The following is an 18,589-nucleotide window of genomic DNA, read 5'->3' on the forward strand; positions in this document are numbered from 1 at the left end:
ATGATTGCAGAGTGAGCTTTTTACGCCCCTATACACCATTGCTTTAGAGTGAAACACTTTCCAGGTGAGAATTGATTCCATACATTATGTGAAACACTCTGTCATGTTTGTTGATTTCTTTTACACCCTCTGCATTGTGATCATAATTATTGATAGGTGAACAACACTGTTGTGCTTGATTGATGAAAGCTGTATATATCCACTATGTTCTTTCCATTAGATGCAAACACAGGATTTTTACTTCATGAGCTTAAAGGATATATCAAATTTAAAACCAATGCACATGAATGATTGTCTTTTTTTTTTAGGATAGTTTACCTTTTGCTTGAGGACAAGCAAGGTTCTAAGTTTGGGGGAGTTGATAATGACCAATTTTACTTCATTATCCAACATCAAATTGATGGAATTTGTCAACTCTTCCTTTACTTTTATTCTTGTTTAACTCAATTTCTTGTTATTTGTAAGTGATTACATTATAAGTTGTAATTAGCCCATTTGATGGCTAATCCCCATTCAAAGAAGCTGGGAGAAGATACTCACCAAAGAACATTACCAAAATCCAAGAAAAGAGAGAAAAGGAGCTGAAAAGATGAAGAACCCAGGCTGCTGCAGAGAGTCACGCCGGGCGCCTACTGACCTAGGAGGCGCCGGGCGTGACGATGCTGACCGAGGTTGCGCCAGGCGCCTGTCTGTCGGGCCGCCGGGCGCAACCTCGGTCAGCATCGTCACGCCCGGCGCCTCCTAGGTCAGTAAGCGCCCGACGTGACTCTCTGCAGCAGCCTGGGTTCTTCATCTTTTCAGCTCCTTTTCTCTCTTTTCTTGGATTTTGGTAATGTTCTTTGGTGAGTATCTTCTCACAGCTTCTTTGAATGGGGATTAGCCATCAAATGGGCTAATTACAACTTATAATGTAATCACTTACAAATAACAAGAAATTGAGTTAAACAAGACTAAAAGTAAAGGAAGAGTTGACAAATTCCATCAATTTGATGTTGGATAATGAAGTAAAATTGGTCATTATCATTGGTTCAGAGTTGCGTTCAACCTTGTCAGGTTTTACCAACTCTTAATTTTAAATTATAAAATATATGCACAGGGTGGGGTGGTTCAGAGATGCGTTCAACCTTGTCAGGTTCTAACGACTCTTAATTTTAAATTATAAAATATTATGCACATTATGGTTTAGAGTTACGTTCAACCTTGTCAGGTTCTACCAACTCTTAATTTTAAATTATAAAATATTATGCACATGATGGTTTAGAGTTGTGTTCAACCTTGTCAGATTCTAACCACTCTTAATTTTAAATTATAAAAATTATAAAATATTATGCACAGGATGGTTAAGAACTAAGTTCAACTTTGTCAAGTTCTACCAACTCTTAATTTTAAATTATAAAATATTATGCACATGATGGTTCAGAGCTTCAACCTTGTCAAGTTCTACCAACTCTTAATTTTAAATTATAAAATATTATGCACATGATGGTTCAGAGCTGCGTTCAACCTTGTTAGGTTCTATCGACTCTTAATTTTAAATTATAAAATATTATGCACAGGACGGTTCAGAGCTGTGTTCAACCTTGTAAGGTTCTAACAACTCTTAATTTTAAATTATAAAATATTATGTGCGGGAAGGTTCAGACCTCAACTTGGTTAGGTTAAAATGGCCGCTCGGGGGAAGTCAGAAAAATGACTTCAGAAATCTCCGCTCAACGCAGAAAGTTAGAAAAATGACTTCTGCCTCAGGACCGCTCGGGGGAAGTCAGAAAAATGGCTTCAGAAATCCCGGCTCAACGCAAGAAGTCAGAAAAATGACTTCTACCTCAAGCCGCTCGAGGGGAAGTCAGGAAAATGACTTCAAAAATCCCCGCTCAACGCAGGAAGTCAGAAAAATGACTCCTACCTCAAGCCGCTTGGGGGAAAGTCAGAAAAATGACTCCTGTCTCATGAGCGCTCGGGAGAAGTCAGAAAAATGGCTTCAGAAATTCCCGCTCAACGCAGGAAGTCAGAAAAATGACTCCTGCCTCAGGACCGCTCGGGGGAAGTCAGAAAAATGGCTTCAGAAATCTCCACTCAACGTAGGAAGTCAGAAAAATGACTCATGCCTCAAGCCGCTCGGGGGAAGTTAGAAAAATGGCTTCAGAAATCCCCGCTCAACGCAGAAAATTTGAAAAAGAACTCTTATCAGTCAACTACTCAACATGTTCACCTTTGTGAGGTTCCAATGCCTTTTCATTATAAAAAAAAATATTGAAGCGTTTACTTTATTTAAAAGCATATTTTTTTGGAGTGAAAATCTCTTGCAGAGGAAAAAGTTTCAAAGAGAACTCTTAGCATTTTCTGTTCAGTCTAAGGAACAGATCCAAAGAGAACTCCTAGAGTTTGCCGCTCGATAGCAATGAAGACTTAAAGCATCAAAGATAGACTCCCTAAATACAACATGAGTTACCTCTTTTAAAGCTCATAATAATCCCTACGCACCTCTTTTAATAAAGAGCTTGCTCGGACTTGGGGAGCTTATGTACTATATGAAGTATACCGATTGGAATTTATTGTCATTAAGCAGGTACTAATAGGTCAGATTGTCTCACGCTCTACAAATATACGGCATTAATGATTAATTATTGGGTTTGATTACCTAAAATATATTGCACTAATGGTTAATCAATGGACATTTGATTACCTAAAATATATTGCACTAATGGTTAATCAATGGACATGACTCTCACAAGCCTTATAAGTAGACAACTGATGTCCAGGTACAATGATCATTTACTATCCTAATAAAATATAGACCTCTTTATGAAACATATCTGACTTGAGCGTCGGAGTGTCTTCTGCAGGTCAACAACTCATTTGGAGTGAATCGCGTTCTCGGAGAGGATTAAAGATCAAAAGAGAGCAAAGTAAGGAAGGACAACCGACCCTCGAACCAATTCAACCGAAACACTAACCATGGTAGAATGATCCAAAAACCAATTCAACAAACACTAAAAGACGAATGGCCTCGTGTAGAAAAATTACAGATCTTGATCAATTCAAGTATGGATTTTACAAATAAAAAATATATCAGAAAAACATGCATCACAACAAATTATTTGTATATATACTCGGATTAAACTGGTCAAGGAATGTGTAGAGACCAACCCTTGGATCTTGGGATGACATGAAACACAACATTTATACCTGATTATAATAGAAGAAAATGTGAACAAATTATTCCAATAGATACATGTATAAATTCCCTTAGAAGGAGAAATACTCACTACCAATTGGTTTTGCCACAAGAGCAATGTAGCACCAGCTTAAACAAATCATCTGTTGTGCCCAAATTTTGATTACTTCTTTGGGAATAATTTTGAAAAAGGATTAAAATCATATACTATCATTTGAAACTTGAAAGGGGTTTCAGGAAGAACCGTTTCAGATAAAATCAGCAACAGCTTTTTCATAAGCTTTCTTGGACGTAAAATGCTGTTGAAAAATTGAGACAGTAGAGTTGATGCAGAAACCCGGGTTGGAGAGGTGGGGCTAGGAGTAAATTTGTTTGGATAAATTTCACAATGAACAGTTAGGGAGAAGACAATATGAAGTCAAAATTAAATAGGCTTCTCCAAAAGCAAAAAGTTGTGTATATATAAACTAAATTGTAGAACAACATAACTTCACATTCAATTTATCCACGTTAATAAAGTCCATATTTAATTCATATGAATTAAAAGGTAAGTTCATGTCTTATATACTTTTTCACGAAAAAGGCTCCATATCTCTATTGTGACTAGGATGGTATAATCAGTAAGTACAATAAAACATAATAAAGCAGATGGATATTAAGATGCACTTATAAGAGAAACTGAATATACTTTGCAAACCCTTCCTAAAATATGAAGATTAACTTGCAGAATGCATAGTTCACCTAAAAGGTCTTGGCAGCAGGGTTTTCCATTCAAATGATGGGCACAAGAAATACCGATGCATCATCTTGTGGGGGGTTTCTGATATGCTAGACATAGTTGACTGTTTATTCTATCTGACATGCTAACAAATGCTGGATTGCTGGGGGAATATTATTGATTTGGAATGGAGATATTAACTTGCAAATTAGTATGAATGCAATTGTACGCCTAGAGCAAAGTGTGTTTCTAACAACATCCTCTTTCTCTCCCCTCTCTAACTTTGAGTCCTTCTACTGTCTCGCTACAAATACTGTTCTATATTTTACTGTTGACAACCCATACAAAGGCTAACTTGGCTTTTAAGTGTATAAGCACTTATTACTTTGATTACCAGTAAGTTTAAAAGAACCAGATAAAGACAAACTTATGGTTGAAATATTGATTTTAAAAATAATGAATGACTTTCCACTTTGCATTGAATAATGCTTTCTCTAAAATGAAGGCTGAGCAAAGAACCTGACTATCTTCCATGTCTCTTTGTATGTAAGGTGGTTTTGATCAAGATCAAAGACCTTGGCATAGCTGACAGTGGATCGTAGAAATACCCACATATTTACACCCCAAAGCCAAACCATCATAGTCTGTATTCAGTGAAGTAACAACAAAAACCATCAAGAAAAGTTCCATAAAAATTGTGAACAATGTAAAACATATACAGGAGAATTAAACCCCCAACTCACCACTAGAAGGAGAAGATATTAATACAAAAATGCTTCATATATAAACAGATCATGCAAATTTGCATCCATTCTCGTTACAGAATCCGGAGTAATCTGATGTACGACCAGGAAAAGGCAAATGTTACGTATGGAACAGGTAAGGAAATTATAAGAGGTCTTCTCGATAGATGCTCATTGGACTACTATAGATATTATAAAAGTGAGAAGACAGGTTCTAACCTTGAAGCAGGTAAGGCCCCATATAAAAAACAATGTCACCTGAAAAAATGTATACATACGTGGGCAGAAGTTCATAGGCAGTTCAAGAAAAACAAAAAACAGAGAAATTAAAGATGTTCAATTATGATAAGAATACAGTTAAACTGACAGGGACTTCCATAAACATAAAATTACAATCAGACAAAATAAATCTTCGTATATTTTTAAAATTTAATTCTCTAGCATTACCAAAGAGGAGCATTAGAATAAAACAAAAATTACAATAACATACAAGTTTACAGACAAAAACATACAGCAGTAGATTTCCCACAAATTATAATGAAAGCTGTGCGAATATCAATAAGCACCAGCATGATATATATAAAATTGCATAGTGTGGAGGAGAAAGTATTATATATAGGCTGCTGAAGTTGGAGAGACCCAAGATAAAATAACATAATTAAGTCTACAATGAACAAAGACCAGATATATATAAAGAAACTTGCTAGCAATGCCATTACAACAGTTATCATGACACGGATGCTTGTTTCTTTCTTTTACTTCGTTCTAATATATGTGTTCTGCTGTGAACAGTATCAAAATAACATTAGTAAGCACTGAAGTATCTAACCTTGTCATATCCTTTTTCTAGAGACAAAGCTCCCAGCAGCTGTTTGTATCATAAAAAATCTTGATGGTCCTAACAATTCCAATTATTTTGCTAGTAGAGCACGAACTAAGGGATCAAAAGTTACAGCATTAGGAGGGCAACCATTATCTATCATTTCCAAAAGTAAGGCCTCTGCTTCATCAAACAATCCCTCTCTACAGAGCCCATTGATCATAATATTATAAGTCCGGATATTTGGACCACAGCCTTTCACAGAAGAAAGTTGAAAAATCTCTTTAGCTGCGTCTAATCTTCCACGTTTGCAAAGACCATCTATAAGTATGTTATACGTACGAATATTTGGAGAAATTCCCATATCAACAATGTGCTGAAGCGCCTTCGCCTTATCAAGACAGTGGCGTTTGAGATAATCATCTAACAACACATTGTAAGTGATCAAATCCGGTGCTTGACCACTCACACGCATCACCTCTACCGGATCCCACTCAAACAAGGCTCTCCCAGATTTCGACAAACCATCAAAAAGGCAATTATATGTCGCTGTATCTGGAACCAAATTCCTCTTATGCATCTCTATTAACAGCCTCATGGCCTCATCGACCATCTTAACCTTACAATACCCATTAATCAAGGTACAATAGCTAACAACATTCGGTAATGTACCTCTTTCAACCATTCTATCAAACACCTCTTTGGCCTTATTCACACAACCCTTCAAACAAAAACCATTCATCAAAGCATTGTAACTAACAACATCAGGTTCCAACCCTCTCTTAATCATCACACCAAACACATTCCTCGCCTCCGTGACCATCCCCAACTTACACAACCCATCAACCAATATATTAAAGGTATAAACATCCGGCCAAATGTCTCTGTTCTCTTGCATTACCATCTCATTCAACAACCTAGCCGCCCCCTGAAACCGACCAGCCCCACACATACCATGAATAAGAGAATTGTAAGTGAAAATATCAAGACAAATTCCTTTGCCAACCATCTCAGAACACAACCCACAAGCTTCAGTAACAAGTCCCTCTTTGCACAAACCATCAACAACCATATTATACATTATCAAATTAGGCTTAATTCCAACCCTCTCCATTTTCCTCAGCAACTCAATGGCACCCTTTGTTTTGCCCACTTTGCACAACCCATTGATCAAAGTGCCATAACAAACTTCATCAAAGGAGAACCCTTTGGACACAGCATGGTCATGCAAGTCCAGTGCCTCAAAGGTCCTACCTTTGAGGCACAACCCCTTCATAAGGGTAGTGAGCGTTAATGGGTCGACTTCAAAACCCCTTTTGATGATTTTCCCCATGACAGAGAACGCGAGGCCCATTTGGCCCAAGTGAGAAAGGGAGTTTATGAAGATGCTGAGAGTGACGAGGGAGGGTTTGGGGATGCCCTTTGAGTCTAACTGGGAACAGAGGAAAACGACGGTGGAGTAGCGTTTGGTCTTCATGACTGATGAGAGAATCCTGTTGAAAGAGACGATTCGGGGTGTGGGATGGAGATGGAGCATGCGGTGGAAGAAGGAAACGGCGTCGTCGAAGGTGGAAGGGTTGGGGAGGGGTTTGCGAGTACGAGAGAAGAAGCGAGTGGAGAGGGTGAGGAAAGGAAGGGAAGTGAAAAGGATGGTGGCCTTCAACATGGTGGAGGAGACATTGGAGGTTGTGTGGAAGAAAATAGAATAAAACAGAGTATTTGCAGAACACAACGTAGTACATACAGAACATAACAGAGCATTTGATATCATTTATATCAGTCATAATCCGAAAGTAGAAAATCTTTTGCATTACGTGGTTGAATTGAAGACGTGGTAGTTGTCACAGGTTTTAGTTTTAACATACAAATTTGTATCAGGTTTTAGTTTTAACATGATATTTTAGTTGCAGAAAGGAGGATTTGAAGTGGATTTTTTATCTTAATAGAAATTAAACCCTTCTTAAATTAAAAAATAGTGATTAACAGGGAAAAATTAAAAAAAAAAGACACTAAAAAAAAGAAGTGTAGATGTGGATAATGTAATTTCTTCTCAAGTTTTGATATGAATTTATATTGAAAAAAAAAACTCATCATTAACCCCTTTAATTTGATAAAAATAAAATGTTGCACTGTTACAATTAATTGCTCTGGCTATTTCTGTGAGATCCATTTACCTATTCGTATTTCATTCCTGAGCCTTCTACACTCAACACCTCAAACTTAGATGCAACCTTTTTTTTCAGACTTTAGAATACTTTTAATCTCCTGTTATATTTCATTTATAATTTTGGTCCTTCCATTTCAAAATAGAAATATTTACTTCACCTATTTAAAAAAAAAAATCAATTTTCGTTCAAACCTTGTGGATGAAAAAAATAATCCAATTGGAAGGAAAATTTCACCAAAATTACAAGTTCCATAATACACAAGTCATTAGCAAAGTCACTATATACTTCATACCAATAACATGATTACCAAAAAAATTATCCTTAAATGTTTCATTTATACTATTTTTCTTCAATTAAACTCTAATTCTAACACTATTTAAGACACCATCCCAAAATAAATTAATCTATCGAAATACACAAAAAGAAAAAGAAATGTTGACAGAATTGAAGATTGTTGATGTTGAAGTGTAAGAAATATGAAAGTATAAAAAATGTTGAGATGGAGGTGGAGGGAAAATTAGTTGCATTGCATCACAATATCACATGACATGTGATCCGTATATAGAAGAACACAGGAAAAAGATGAGACGTAAGAGAGATAATGCATTTCTAAAGGACTACATATTCTAAATTTGTGTGTTGTATGTTTCAATCTGGAAATTCCTCTGTTTATCTTCTCTCTATGCTTCATGTATTTTCTCATTCTGAATCTCTTTTGTTTATTAAATCAGATTCTGGGATCCTGGCTGCAGTCACCTTGGTCCTGGTTGATAGCTGTGAAATTTACATCTTGTAGTGGATTGAGATCTCAGTCTCTGTAAATCCTTTATGGAACACACTATACTTGTAAGCAGATTCATTATATTCTTCATAACAATCTTATCCAATACATACTATTATTATTTTGTTGTCAGTGGCTTCTGGTACACCATAATTTCAGATTTTTAACAATAGGAAGATCAAATATCTCTAACTTTAAATGAAAGCACCGAAATTTTTTATGGAACAAAAGAAGAATGAAAATTGTGTTTAAGTCTTCTTTGTACTAGAAGTGTATCCTGATTTGATTGAGTGTAGCAAATAAACATATATTTTGTGTCCATTCTCGTTACAAATGCTGATCTATTTAAAGAACCACGACAAAAAAGAAAGGGAAAATGAATGCAACATCCATTATGGCCACCGTTGTTCTTAAGTACAACTTCTTGCAGCTCTTCATGTATAAGTGAACATATTCATTTAAGAATCTCTTCAATTATGCATGCAACCGTAGGCTTGCTTCTTCACTTACATTGAACTGCTGAGTCAGTGACAGAATCTATTCCCATTTCAGAAGAAAACATATTGATACAACTTACAGAAGGAACGACCGAGCCCGGGGTGCTTTAGCAATGGAATTAACTATTCTCAGACAACCATGCATGTGCATATTGAAAATTCCCTCATGTTGGTGGGCCAGGAACACATGAAGAAAAATGCTTTTGGGATTAGAACTAATATTAGCTTAAAAATTGAATTAGACCTGTTGCTGATATGAAGATATTGGCAAAAATTGGTTGACTGAGATTTTCTATACATCATGAATGTTGGAACCTAGCAATTTCTCCTCCTCTCTCGGAATTTCAGTGAGTTGAACACCAGATCGCGTGATCTTGTTCCACTCGTTTTCAACTCTAAAAAATATCCACTGGAAGCGACGTAACATCTCCATAAGAGTGATGGCAAACACTGTCAGGTAGTTATGGCGGAGATGAGCTGATAATTTGTATGTCCATGAGCAGCGCAGAACGAAGTTGCTTCCAATCACCCAGAAGTATATCTGCAGCTTAGAAACCAGATTTATTAGATCAAATGAAAAATGTCTTGCATCTTGTTCTAAGATGGTAAGATGCTTCTGCTTCTTACCCATTGTCGACCATATAACATGTTGGAGACTGTACTTGATTTGTTGAACTTGAATATGCGAGAAAATCCACTGTCAGACAAGGGGAAAAAGATAAAAAAAAAAAAGTCAATATAAAGTGAGATCGGTGTGGTTACTTAACATAAAAAGTAGAGTGAAGCATAAAACTAGTCCATAGAATCCATGTGCATATATTTTGTTTCCTCGACTATCATTCTAAATAGGAAGACCCTGTTGAAGGTACAATTGAACACTAAATTTAAGCACCAGTCCCAGTGAGGAATCAAACAATGGTGCATTATGTATACCTTGAGTCGAACCTTTGGTACATTTATTATTCATAAGGTTTAAAATTAAATTTGGTAAAAGTAACATTTCCATCTGGGAAAATTGTTAGGCCTGTTATTATCAATATAAACGGGAAAGATGATAGATTTGGTACCTTAAATCCCAATCTCTGGTTATATCCCAGTAAAATGAATAAAGGGAATTAATGACACTAGAGAGAAGCCAGAGTGGCCGATAAAGAGTTTCCCATTTCTCATGGAGAACATGGTATTTAAGGGCTGAAAGAAAAATGACTGGGACTGCTGTTGAATATTTCAAAGCTGGAAAACAAAATGCAAAATGGTGTTAGAATACTAGGATATCGAACAATGCAATCATCAAAGACTTTATTCTAAATAAGCAAGACAAAGTTGATTTTTGTGCCTTCAGATGACGAGCGTTTGCACCATCATGACAACCACTCAACTGGGACATCTTACACTTTCAGGAGGCAAGGGAGAAAGTTACCAAAAGCAATTACCATTGAAGAGACAATTTTTTTCTTTGGTATCTCTGTACTGGCGCAGACATTGCAATAAACGCCACATATAAGGAAGGACGAGGGCCATTGGTATCGCAACTGAGTGACTACCACAAACTGAATCAGCTTCAAGCCAAGCAATTGTGGCGACCTGCATATTATGAAAAGTACAAAATATAGTATTCAAGTTCACTATAACAAAAATATGGAAGGAAACACGTAAATTTGCACAGCCAAAAGATGAGAGAATGGAATACGCCCTTCTTCTTTACTATTTTCAAAAACAGTTTCTGGCTTCTAAAATTTTTTGTCCTCTGAAAACTTTGGAAAGTTTGTCCCTTGTGCACGTTTGTGTTTTCTAGAAGATTATCCTCTAAACACTACAATACAAAAGAGGACGAGAAAACATCTTCCAGCTCTTTCTGTTTTAGTTTCTAAAACACTGTTTTGGAGTTAAATTTCAACATTTAATACTTGTTGGATGAGAAATTGTTTGCAGAGCTGAGTAGTATGATTTAGAAAACAGTTTTTAAAACAAAAGAATCAAATAACACGGTAATTTTGTTGAATCTACCACATAGCACTCAGCTTGGCACCAATTGTATCCAAAGGATCTAAATGCAAATGAGAAGATTATAAGCATAATAGAAGATCAATGACCAAAATGAAGTGTTCATGCAATGTAAGGGTAAGAACAGAAGAACTAAAATAGAGATCGACAACTTACAAGCAATATAAAGAAAAAGAAAATTTGGTAACGTATACCTGTCTGTTTACCATTCTGCAAACTGAACGTTCTAAATCTGAAAACACCTGTATGCAATGCATAATTAGGAGCAACAACTAGAAAAACAATAATTATAAGCATTAACATAATAAAAAACATTGGTAAATATAACAGCACCAAACCCTTTTTTCCAAATAAACGATTAAATAGGTAAGGTGATCATCAAGATAGAAGAATGCACCAAGAAATAAGTTATTAAGCTATGTACTGTACTTTTGCCATGGAGGTCAATATATCGGCCACGAAAAAGTCTGGAAATGTAATTGGCTGTAAGAAGGAAAGAAACATTATATGTAAGAAAAGTCAAAAATTTATAAATGTCAGGCATAAGAAAACCAACTAACAAACTTATAGAAACTAGTCAAATTAACAGCTTAAATTATTTAAACCATTGAATCAAACCAGTAGTTCTCAGATTTGTAAATTCACAACAATAAACTAAAAACACAAAACTATTGGATGTTTCAGGTGCTTTGTAAAAGGAACCAAATGCTGACCAACACTCAAACTTCCAAGTCAAGCATGACAGTCAAAAATCTTACCTGCAAAGGGAGAGCTATTCGAACTAATGTCCTCAAAAAGAAGTATCGAGAGGACAAATAGAAAATATCAAAGGGAAAGATGAAGATTACTGCAACAAGAATGTAGAGAAGCACCTGCAATACAATATATATGTATATGATCAGAATAAACGCTAGCCAAAATGCTTCTCATAGAAAGGATCACAGGAAGCAATTCATTTCCTGGCAGAAAGAGTTACTCCCGGCCTTAGGAAAAAGAAAATTAAGACATCAGCTTCCAACTCCACACAAACATGAAAAATTACAACTACATATATGTTTAACATAATGAAAAAATGTAGATCAAATCAAGCATATAAATATCAAATTCAAAGCAGTCACATTCAACTATTGGTGAGAGAGGAGAGACAAACAGATACTAAACTGGTTGGGATGCAGCCAGCGATACTTCCCCATGAGAATAGAGATAAAGGTAAGCAGTCATGCTAGTAGGGACAATGATTGTCATCCAAGTGCTACACTGAAAATATCGTAACAGTTGAAGTTAATACATAAAACATGGATAATGGATCCACATAGTAGCAGTAGCAATCCATTTTACTGACACAACATCCAAAAGCTACACTCCTAACAAAACAATTAAAGTTCATGCAGAAACATGGGTTAGAGACTGGGCTACAAAATCAGTTTTTGCACAAATTTCTCTATTAACATTTAGGGAGAAGAAAATATGAGGTATAAACTAATTACATCTCTACAAAAGCAAAAGGCTTCTATGTATAAGCTAATTTGTAGAACAATTTATCTTCACATCCAATTTATTCATGTTAGTAAACTCCACATTTAATTCATTTCTTATTGCAGAAATGTTAGAAGTTGACTGTATGTTCTTTCTGAGATGCAAACCATGCTGAGGAATATTTTTGTTTTGTAATGGAGACATTCACTTGCCCTTTAGTATGAATTCAATTGTATGCCTAGAGCAAAGTGTGTTTCTACCAACTTCCTCTTTCTCTCCCCTCTCTACCTTTGACTTTTTCTACTGTCCCTTTACAAATTCTGTCTTATATTTTACTGCTCACAACCCATACAAAGGCTCATTTGGCTTTTAAGTGCATAATTTTGATTACCAGTATGTGTTTCAAAGAACCACATAACGATGTGGTTGAAATTTTGATTTTAAAAATCATGAATCAAGAAAAACATCAAAGTTTGCACTTTGCATTGAATAATGTTTTCTCTAAAATGAAGGCTGAGCAAAGAACCTGACTACCTTCCACATCTCTCTGTGAGTAAGGTGGTTTTGATCAAGATCAAAGACCTTGGTATAGCTTACAGTGGATTGTAGAAATACCCACAAATTTACTCCCCAAAGCCAAACCATCATAGTCTGTATAACAGTGAAGAAACAACAAAAGCATCAAGTAAAGTTCCATAAAAACTGTGAAGAATGTAAAACATATACAGGAAAATTAAACCCCAAACTCACCACAAGAAGAAGAGGATTGTAATACAAAAATGCTTCATATAAGAATAGATCTCTCAAATTTGCATCCATTCTCATGACAGAATCCCAACTAATCTGATGTAAGACCAGGAAAAGGCAAATATTAGTCGTGGAATTGGTAAGGAAATTATAAGAGGCCTACTCAATAGATGCTCATTGGCATCCATGGACAATTTTATATATATAAAAGTGGAAAGACAGGTTCCGACCTTGCAGCAAGTAAGGCCCCATATAAGAAAGAGTGTCACCTGAAAAAATATATACATACATGAACAGAAGTTCATATACAGTACAAGTAAAAAAAAAAACTGAGAAATTAAAGAAAGATATCCAATAATGATAGGAATACAGTTAAACTGACAAACACTTCCACAAACCTAAAATTACAATCCGCACAAAAGAATTTCATCATATATTTTCAAAATTTAATTCTTCTAACATTACCAAGGAACACCAGAATGACACAAAAGTTATAGTAAGGAACAAGTTTGCAAAAAAAACATACAGCAGCAAATTTTCCACAATCAGAAATTGTAATGAATGCTGTGCATATATCAATGAGCACCAGCATGATAAATAAATTGCAGAGTGAGAAGGAGAGAACATTTTATATATCGCTGCTGAACTTGGAGAGATCCAAGAAGGTCTAATATAAACAAAGGCTAGATAAATATAAAGAAACTTGCTTGCAATGCCATTACTACAGTTATCATAAAAGTGATGCATGTTTCCTTTTTCCAATTTGTTCTTAATTATTATGTATCAGTATTACATTTTGTCAGCTTTCTTTCAAATCTATGAAACATTAAAATAATACTCCAGCTTAAAGGACCTTCCCAGTCCCTCTACAAAAGGAAAACACAAATCCCCCTGAACAGAGTGATCTCAACCACTGAACTTATGCATATTGTGTAAGATATACAGACCTTGAACCGCCAAAGAAAAGTTGGAGATGGCATAGCATTTTGCACAGGAGAAATTATACCCTTCATTGAATTTGTGCAATTGTATTATAGGATCGATAGGTATGGTTCTGCAGAACAAAATGAAAATAGTTAGAAAAAAATGTGAAAATGTAAGAAAAGCAAACCAACATCTTGGGGGACAATGGAAAGGGTATCTAAACAGAAATAATTTCTACTTTTCTTTAATAAATTGTAAAGGACTATTAAGACACAGCTTTGTGCAATGAAGCTCTCACTGTTACTGTGTTTTTAGGAGGGATCACATCCTCTGAATGGGTCCTTTTCTTTCATCAGGAATAAAGGTCTTGCGACAAGTCAAACTTGTGACGTTTACGCCACATGATGACAACTCCAACCATGGCACCAAGGTAGAGGACATTATTAAGCAAATAAAAAAGGAAGAAACGTAGGCTAGAACTTATCATTTTCCACAATACTAGTGGATTTCACACGATAGTCCAGCAGATGCATTGAACACTCAAAGCGAAAATGAAGTTGATAATGAATAATCATTGCTAAAGTTCTACATTTATATTATTTTCGGAGTAATGCTTTATAATTTCTTCAAAAGGTAACCAGCACCATGCTTATAGATTATTTGTACGTATGCATGTCATGGTCAAAATGTGAACCGCTCCACTCCTGGCACACATTAACACAAAGCAGGCATGAAAAGTCAATTTATATCTTACACAATTCATTGCTTTTATGCTCATACTTCTAAATTATGATCGGAAACATAGCAATGGCCTTTATCTGTTGCAACTTGCAAAGGAGGTGTCCTTAACTTTTGTGCACACAGCATGGGCTCCAGGGTCACATCTCCAACATTCTAATTATTAACTTCAGCCATAAAAATTATACAAGTACTACAACACCTAACCAGAAGCTCTTAATTGTTATCACTTTTGGGCAGCTAAACTGGGGTTTTCATACACTGAAACGCAGAAAAGAGGATAGTCAACTGCTAAAAGGGCTTATAAATGCTAAATCCAACGGCCCAAATACAAATCTCATAAATTTGGCGTGTACTACAGTAGAAACATATCCAATAATTCCATAAAGGTTAACCTTCCTCTCATCAAAATCGGCAAAAATCAAAATTACAACAATAAAAGCTCACACAATTAACATGCATGGCAACGGGAGCAGATTCATTTCCCTTTCCAATTCCTCCACAGATTTCAAATCCAACGACTAAAAAGTTCAAACCCAAATGACCACCGCTTTAACAAACAACACCACATCACTAAGTACAACAACGACAACAGAATCAAGCAAAAAAACCCACGTAAACAAAGCCATCAAAATTAAAACTTGAGAATCTCCCATCATTAAAAGAGCCCTACATGCTGGGAAAATCCAACAATCAGGTTCCGGGAAGAACCAAAAAAGCGGAAACGAATCAGATCAATTAATTACCTGCTGTTGCAGTCAGAAAGCGAGTCAGATCTGATTGCACAATTACGAGAAACTTTTGCGCGCGAAGGACGCTACATAACCGAGAAGAATGATGACGATGATGGTGAAGGTGTTGCGTCAATCTCAAAGCACGCTGCTTGCTTGCATTGCTGGCAAAGAGATTTGGTGAAAAAAGTGTTGTTATTTTGCCCGCCACTCTGAATTACAGTTTCCACAGCAGAAAAAGATAAAAGAGTGGACGCTGGATTTACTTGGGAGAATAAGAAGAATGATTACTGTGATCTGATCATATTCTTACCACATTCCTTTCTTTTCCTTGTCCTGTGAAAATGGAAAACAATGAAAACATCGAAACTTCCTTTGAAAATAAAACTAAGACTTTTACGATTTTTTTTTATGACTTTGGATATTTTTTCAAAGGATGCTACTAAATCTCTTTATTATTCAAAACCGTGTTTTGCATATTCAAACAATGCACAATGTCACATTATTCTGTTTATTTGTTATGAGAAATAGAGTTTATTGCCATAATTAAATTTTTTATTGCAATAAAAAATTAATAAATTCAAATATAATCAAAGTACTTAAATTTGATTAATCAATGGGAAAATAATATATTATTACTGTGTTTAGGAGACTTGATGAAATGAAGATGAACAAATATTTAAATTGGATAATGCTTAAATATCTATTATCTTGCTTTGTAATTATGAGTTTTACATACAATTATTATTTGATTTTGAACTAATTTTTAAATTCAGAATTTCACCATAATTTTATTTTTAAAAGATATTTTGAAAAGCTAATAAAAAATAATATATTTAAAATGTTTTTAATCTCCGTTTTTAACTAAAATGAGATTATATATACCGAAACAACGTGAACCAAATTGATAATATTTTCGTAAGTTGAAAATGTTTTAATAATTTCATTTATAGAAAGTAATTTGTATATTTACGTTGAACTTTTATTTGAATTAAGATATGTGCTTATTATGATTTGTTTTATAGTACTCTTAGGTTTAATTCTTTTTTAATGAATGATTTATGAAAGATAGAAATGGATTTATGAATAAAATTTGTAAAAGTTTACGAGAAATTTCACTGACATATTAAAAAAAATTATGAATTGATATATTAAAAAAATTATAAATTAAAATGTATGATTATTAAATTGTTTTTAATGTCAAAATGACATTTAAGTTATAATTATTTTAGATTTTTTTAATGAATGGTTTTAAAAAAGTATTACTTGAAATAAAAAACAAAATTGATTTCAACAATGTGGAATCGGTTCTAAATAAAACAGAACAAATTTCATTCTTCTTCATAATTAATTATAGATGTTCACATATCCAATTATAGATCTTAACAAATTCGATTTCGAGTGTTGATAGATCCAGTCACAAGCATGTGTAAGCATTTCAGTGTCCATGAATCATAACTCCTGGACAATTTGAATAGATTATATTATTCTTCAAAATCGGTTTTAGGTCTTTACTATGAACATGAACATGCACAATACACTTGTCACACACATTCTCGAATACACCTGGAGTGTGTGACATCGGGCTATTCCATAACTTTGAGGAAACATCACAACACGACGAGCAATTTGCGACACCGAACTATCTCCACAATCGAGTTATCTCCACAACTGAGCTATCGTCCACAACAAAGTTATTTCCATAGCCGAACTATCTCCACAATCAAGCTGTGTCCATGGTCGAGCTATCTTCATGACCAAGCTATCTCTATAGTCGAACTATTTCCACAGCCATGTTATCTCCACAGTCAACTATCTTCACAATCAAGCTATATCCACGATCAAACTATCTTCACGGTTGAGTTATCTCCACAGGCGAACTATCTTCATAATCGAACTATCTCCACAAACGAGATATCTTCATGTTAAAATAAAGTAAACAAATAATAAATGATATCCATCATCGTCACCTCCACCACATATCCTACAATTCTCTTGACCTCACACCACCAAAAACATTGAAATGACACTTTCAAACACCTCCAGGACTTCACTTTGACATCATCTCCGCCAACAACCACCACAACATTACCTACATCAACCACCACACACCTTTGTCATCGAGCCACGTTGTTACACCACTCAAGCCACCTATTACGGGTTCTTCATCATGAAGCACGAAGAACTCCCACATACTTATCACACCACGTCAAATATATGTATCACACCTCATATTAAAGCGATGTTAGTTTTATAAAACAACACATTTCACTTGCAAATCTTACATGAAATAAAATGAGAAAATGGTTGATCTCGCTAATCCACACTTACTCTTGCTTGTAAATTCATCCAAATAAACATATATAATCATAACAAATTTTTTAAATCGTTAATCCATACAAAAGAACACAACATTAAAATTTAAATCAATTGAAAATAATTCCTACTAAGTTTCAAAACTTAAAAAAAAACACGAATGTACAAATATAGGATGTAAAATAGTATGTTATGAAAAAAAAATGCGAACAAACTTTTAAATACAAAATAGGAAGCTAAATTAATTAGTAATCATAAATAAATATTTACTAATTAAATTATTCTTAAATTAGTAAAAAATAGTAAACGGCTATTTATTAAAGAAAACGGAAGATAGAAGTTAACATTAAGAAGGTAGTTGAGTTTAAAAAAATACTAATTAGCATGAAAAAGTCAATGCAAGCCAACTCAAAATTATATTGCATTACTTACCATTTGAATCAACCATAAAAAAGAAAATTAGAGATGTGCTCCATAAGTTTAGTACCATACTATACCATAGTCATGAAATTGCTTTCATAAACTATAAAATTACATTTAATGTTATTTGGTCCAATATTTATAGTCTTATATGTTTATGTGGATGTCGTGTCTATCACGATTTCCTACAATTTAATTAAAATGAAAACCAATTGAATTAGTTATAAACCATTTACACCACCTTAACTAGACCTTGATTTCTGAGTAGATGTCATTACTCACAAAAATATCTTTTTAATTGTGTTGAAGTTATGTTAACAATTGAACGAAT

At 34.6% G+C, this 18,589-nt stretch overlaps 2 protein-coding genes across 9 annotated transcripts; both read right to left on the minus strand.

Moving 5' to 3' along the window:
• Window positions 1–3,012: 3,012 nt before the first annotated feature.
• On the minus strand, window positions 3,013–7,212 carry LOC108327062 (pentatricopeptide repeat-containing protein At3g22470, mitochondrial). 3 transcript variants are annotated; one of them, XM_017560755.2, is made up of 5 exons: window positions 5,466–7,212; window positions 4,856–4,894; window positions 4,637–4,729; window positions 4,413–4,537; window positions 3,013–3,186 (listed from the first exon to the last, which is right to left on the minus strand). In XM_017560755.2, the coding sequence occupies exon 1, from the start codon at window positions 7,120–7,122 to the stop codon at window positions 5,548–5,550; it is 1,575 nt and encodes a 524-aa protein (XP_017416244.1). In that variant the 5' UTR covers window positions 7,123–7,212; the 3' UTR covers window positions 3,013–3,186; window positions 4,413–4,537; window positions 4,637–4,729; window positions 4,856–4,894; window positions 5,466–5,547. The 3 variants fall into 3 exon arrangements, with proteins under 3 accessions (XP_017416244.1, XP_052729911.1, XP_017416243.1); XM_052873951.1 differs by having other exon boundaries at window positions 3,013–3,531; XM_017560754.2 differs by having other exon boundaries at window positions 3,013–4,537.
• Window positions 7,213–8,637: 1,425 nt separating this feature from the next.
• Window positions 8,638–15,852, minus strand: LOC108329538 (uncharacterized). Of its 6 annotated transcripts, none has more exons than XM_052873953.1 (14): window positions 15,836–15,852; window positions 15,538–15,686; window positions 14,077–14,183; window positions 13,360–13,398; window positions 13,133–13,225; window positions 12,917–13,033; window positions 12,068–12,163; window positions 11,665–11,778; window positions 11,336–11,389; window positions 11,101–11,148; window positions 10,336–10,486; window positions 9,970–10,135; window positions 9,530–9,599; window positions 8,638–9,449 (listed from the first exon to the last, which is right to left on the minus strand). In XM_052873953.1, exons 3-14 carry the CDS (start codon window positions 14,140–14,142, stop codon window positions 9,195–9,197), a joined length of 1,269 nt encoding a protein of 422 aa, XP_052729913.1. In that variant the 5' UTR covers window positions 14,143–14,183; window positions 15,538–15,686; window positions 15,836–15,852; the 3' UTR covers window positions 8,638–9,194. The 6 variants fall into 6 exon arrangements, with proteins under 6 accessions (XP_052729913.1, XP_052729912.1, XP_017419283.2 ...); XM_052873952.1 differs by lacking the exon at window positions 15,836–15,852 and adding an exon at window positions 15,789–15,806; XM_017563794.2 differs by lacking the exon at window positions 15,836–15,852 and having other exon boundaries at window positions 8,638–9,443; window positions 15,538–15,768.
• Between the last annotated feature and the right edge of the window lie 2,737 nt (window positions 15,853–18,589).

This window comes from Vigna angularis, chromosome 2, assembly GCF_016808095.1.
Source record: "Vigna angularis cultivar LongXiaoDou No.4 chromosome 2, ASM1680809v1, whole genome shotgun sequence".
Classification (NCBI taxonomy): Eukaryota; Viridiplantae; Streptophyta; class Magnoliopsida; order Fabales; family Fabaceae; genus Vigna; species Vigna angularis.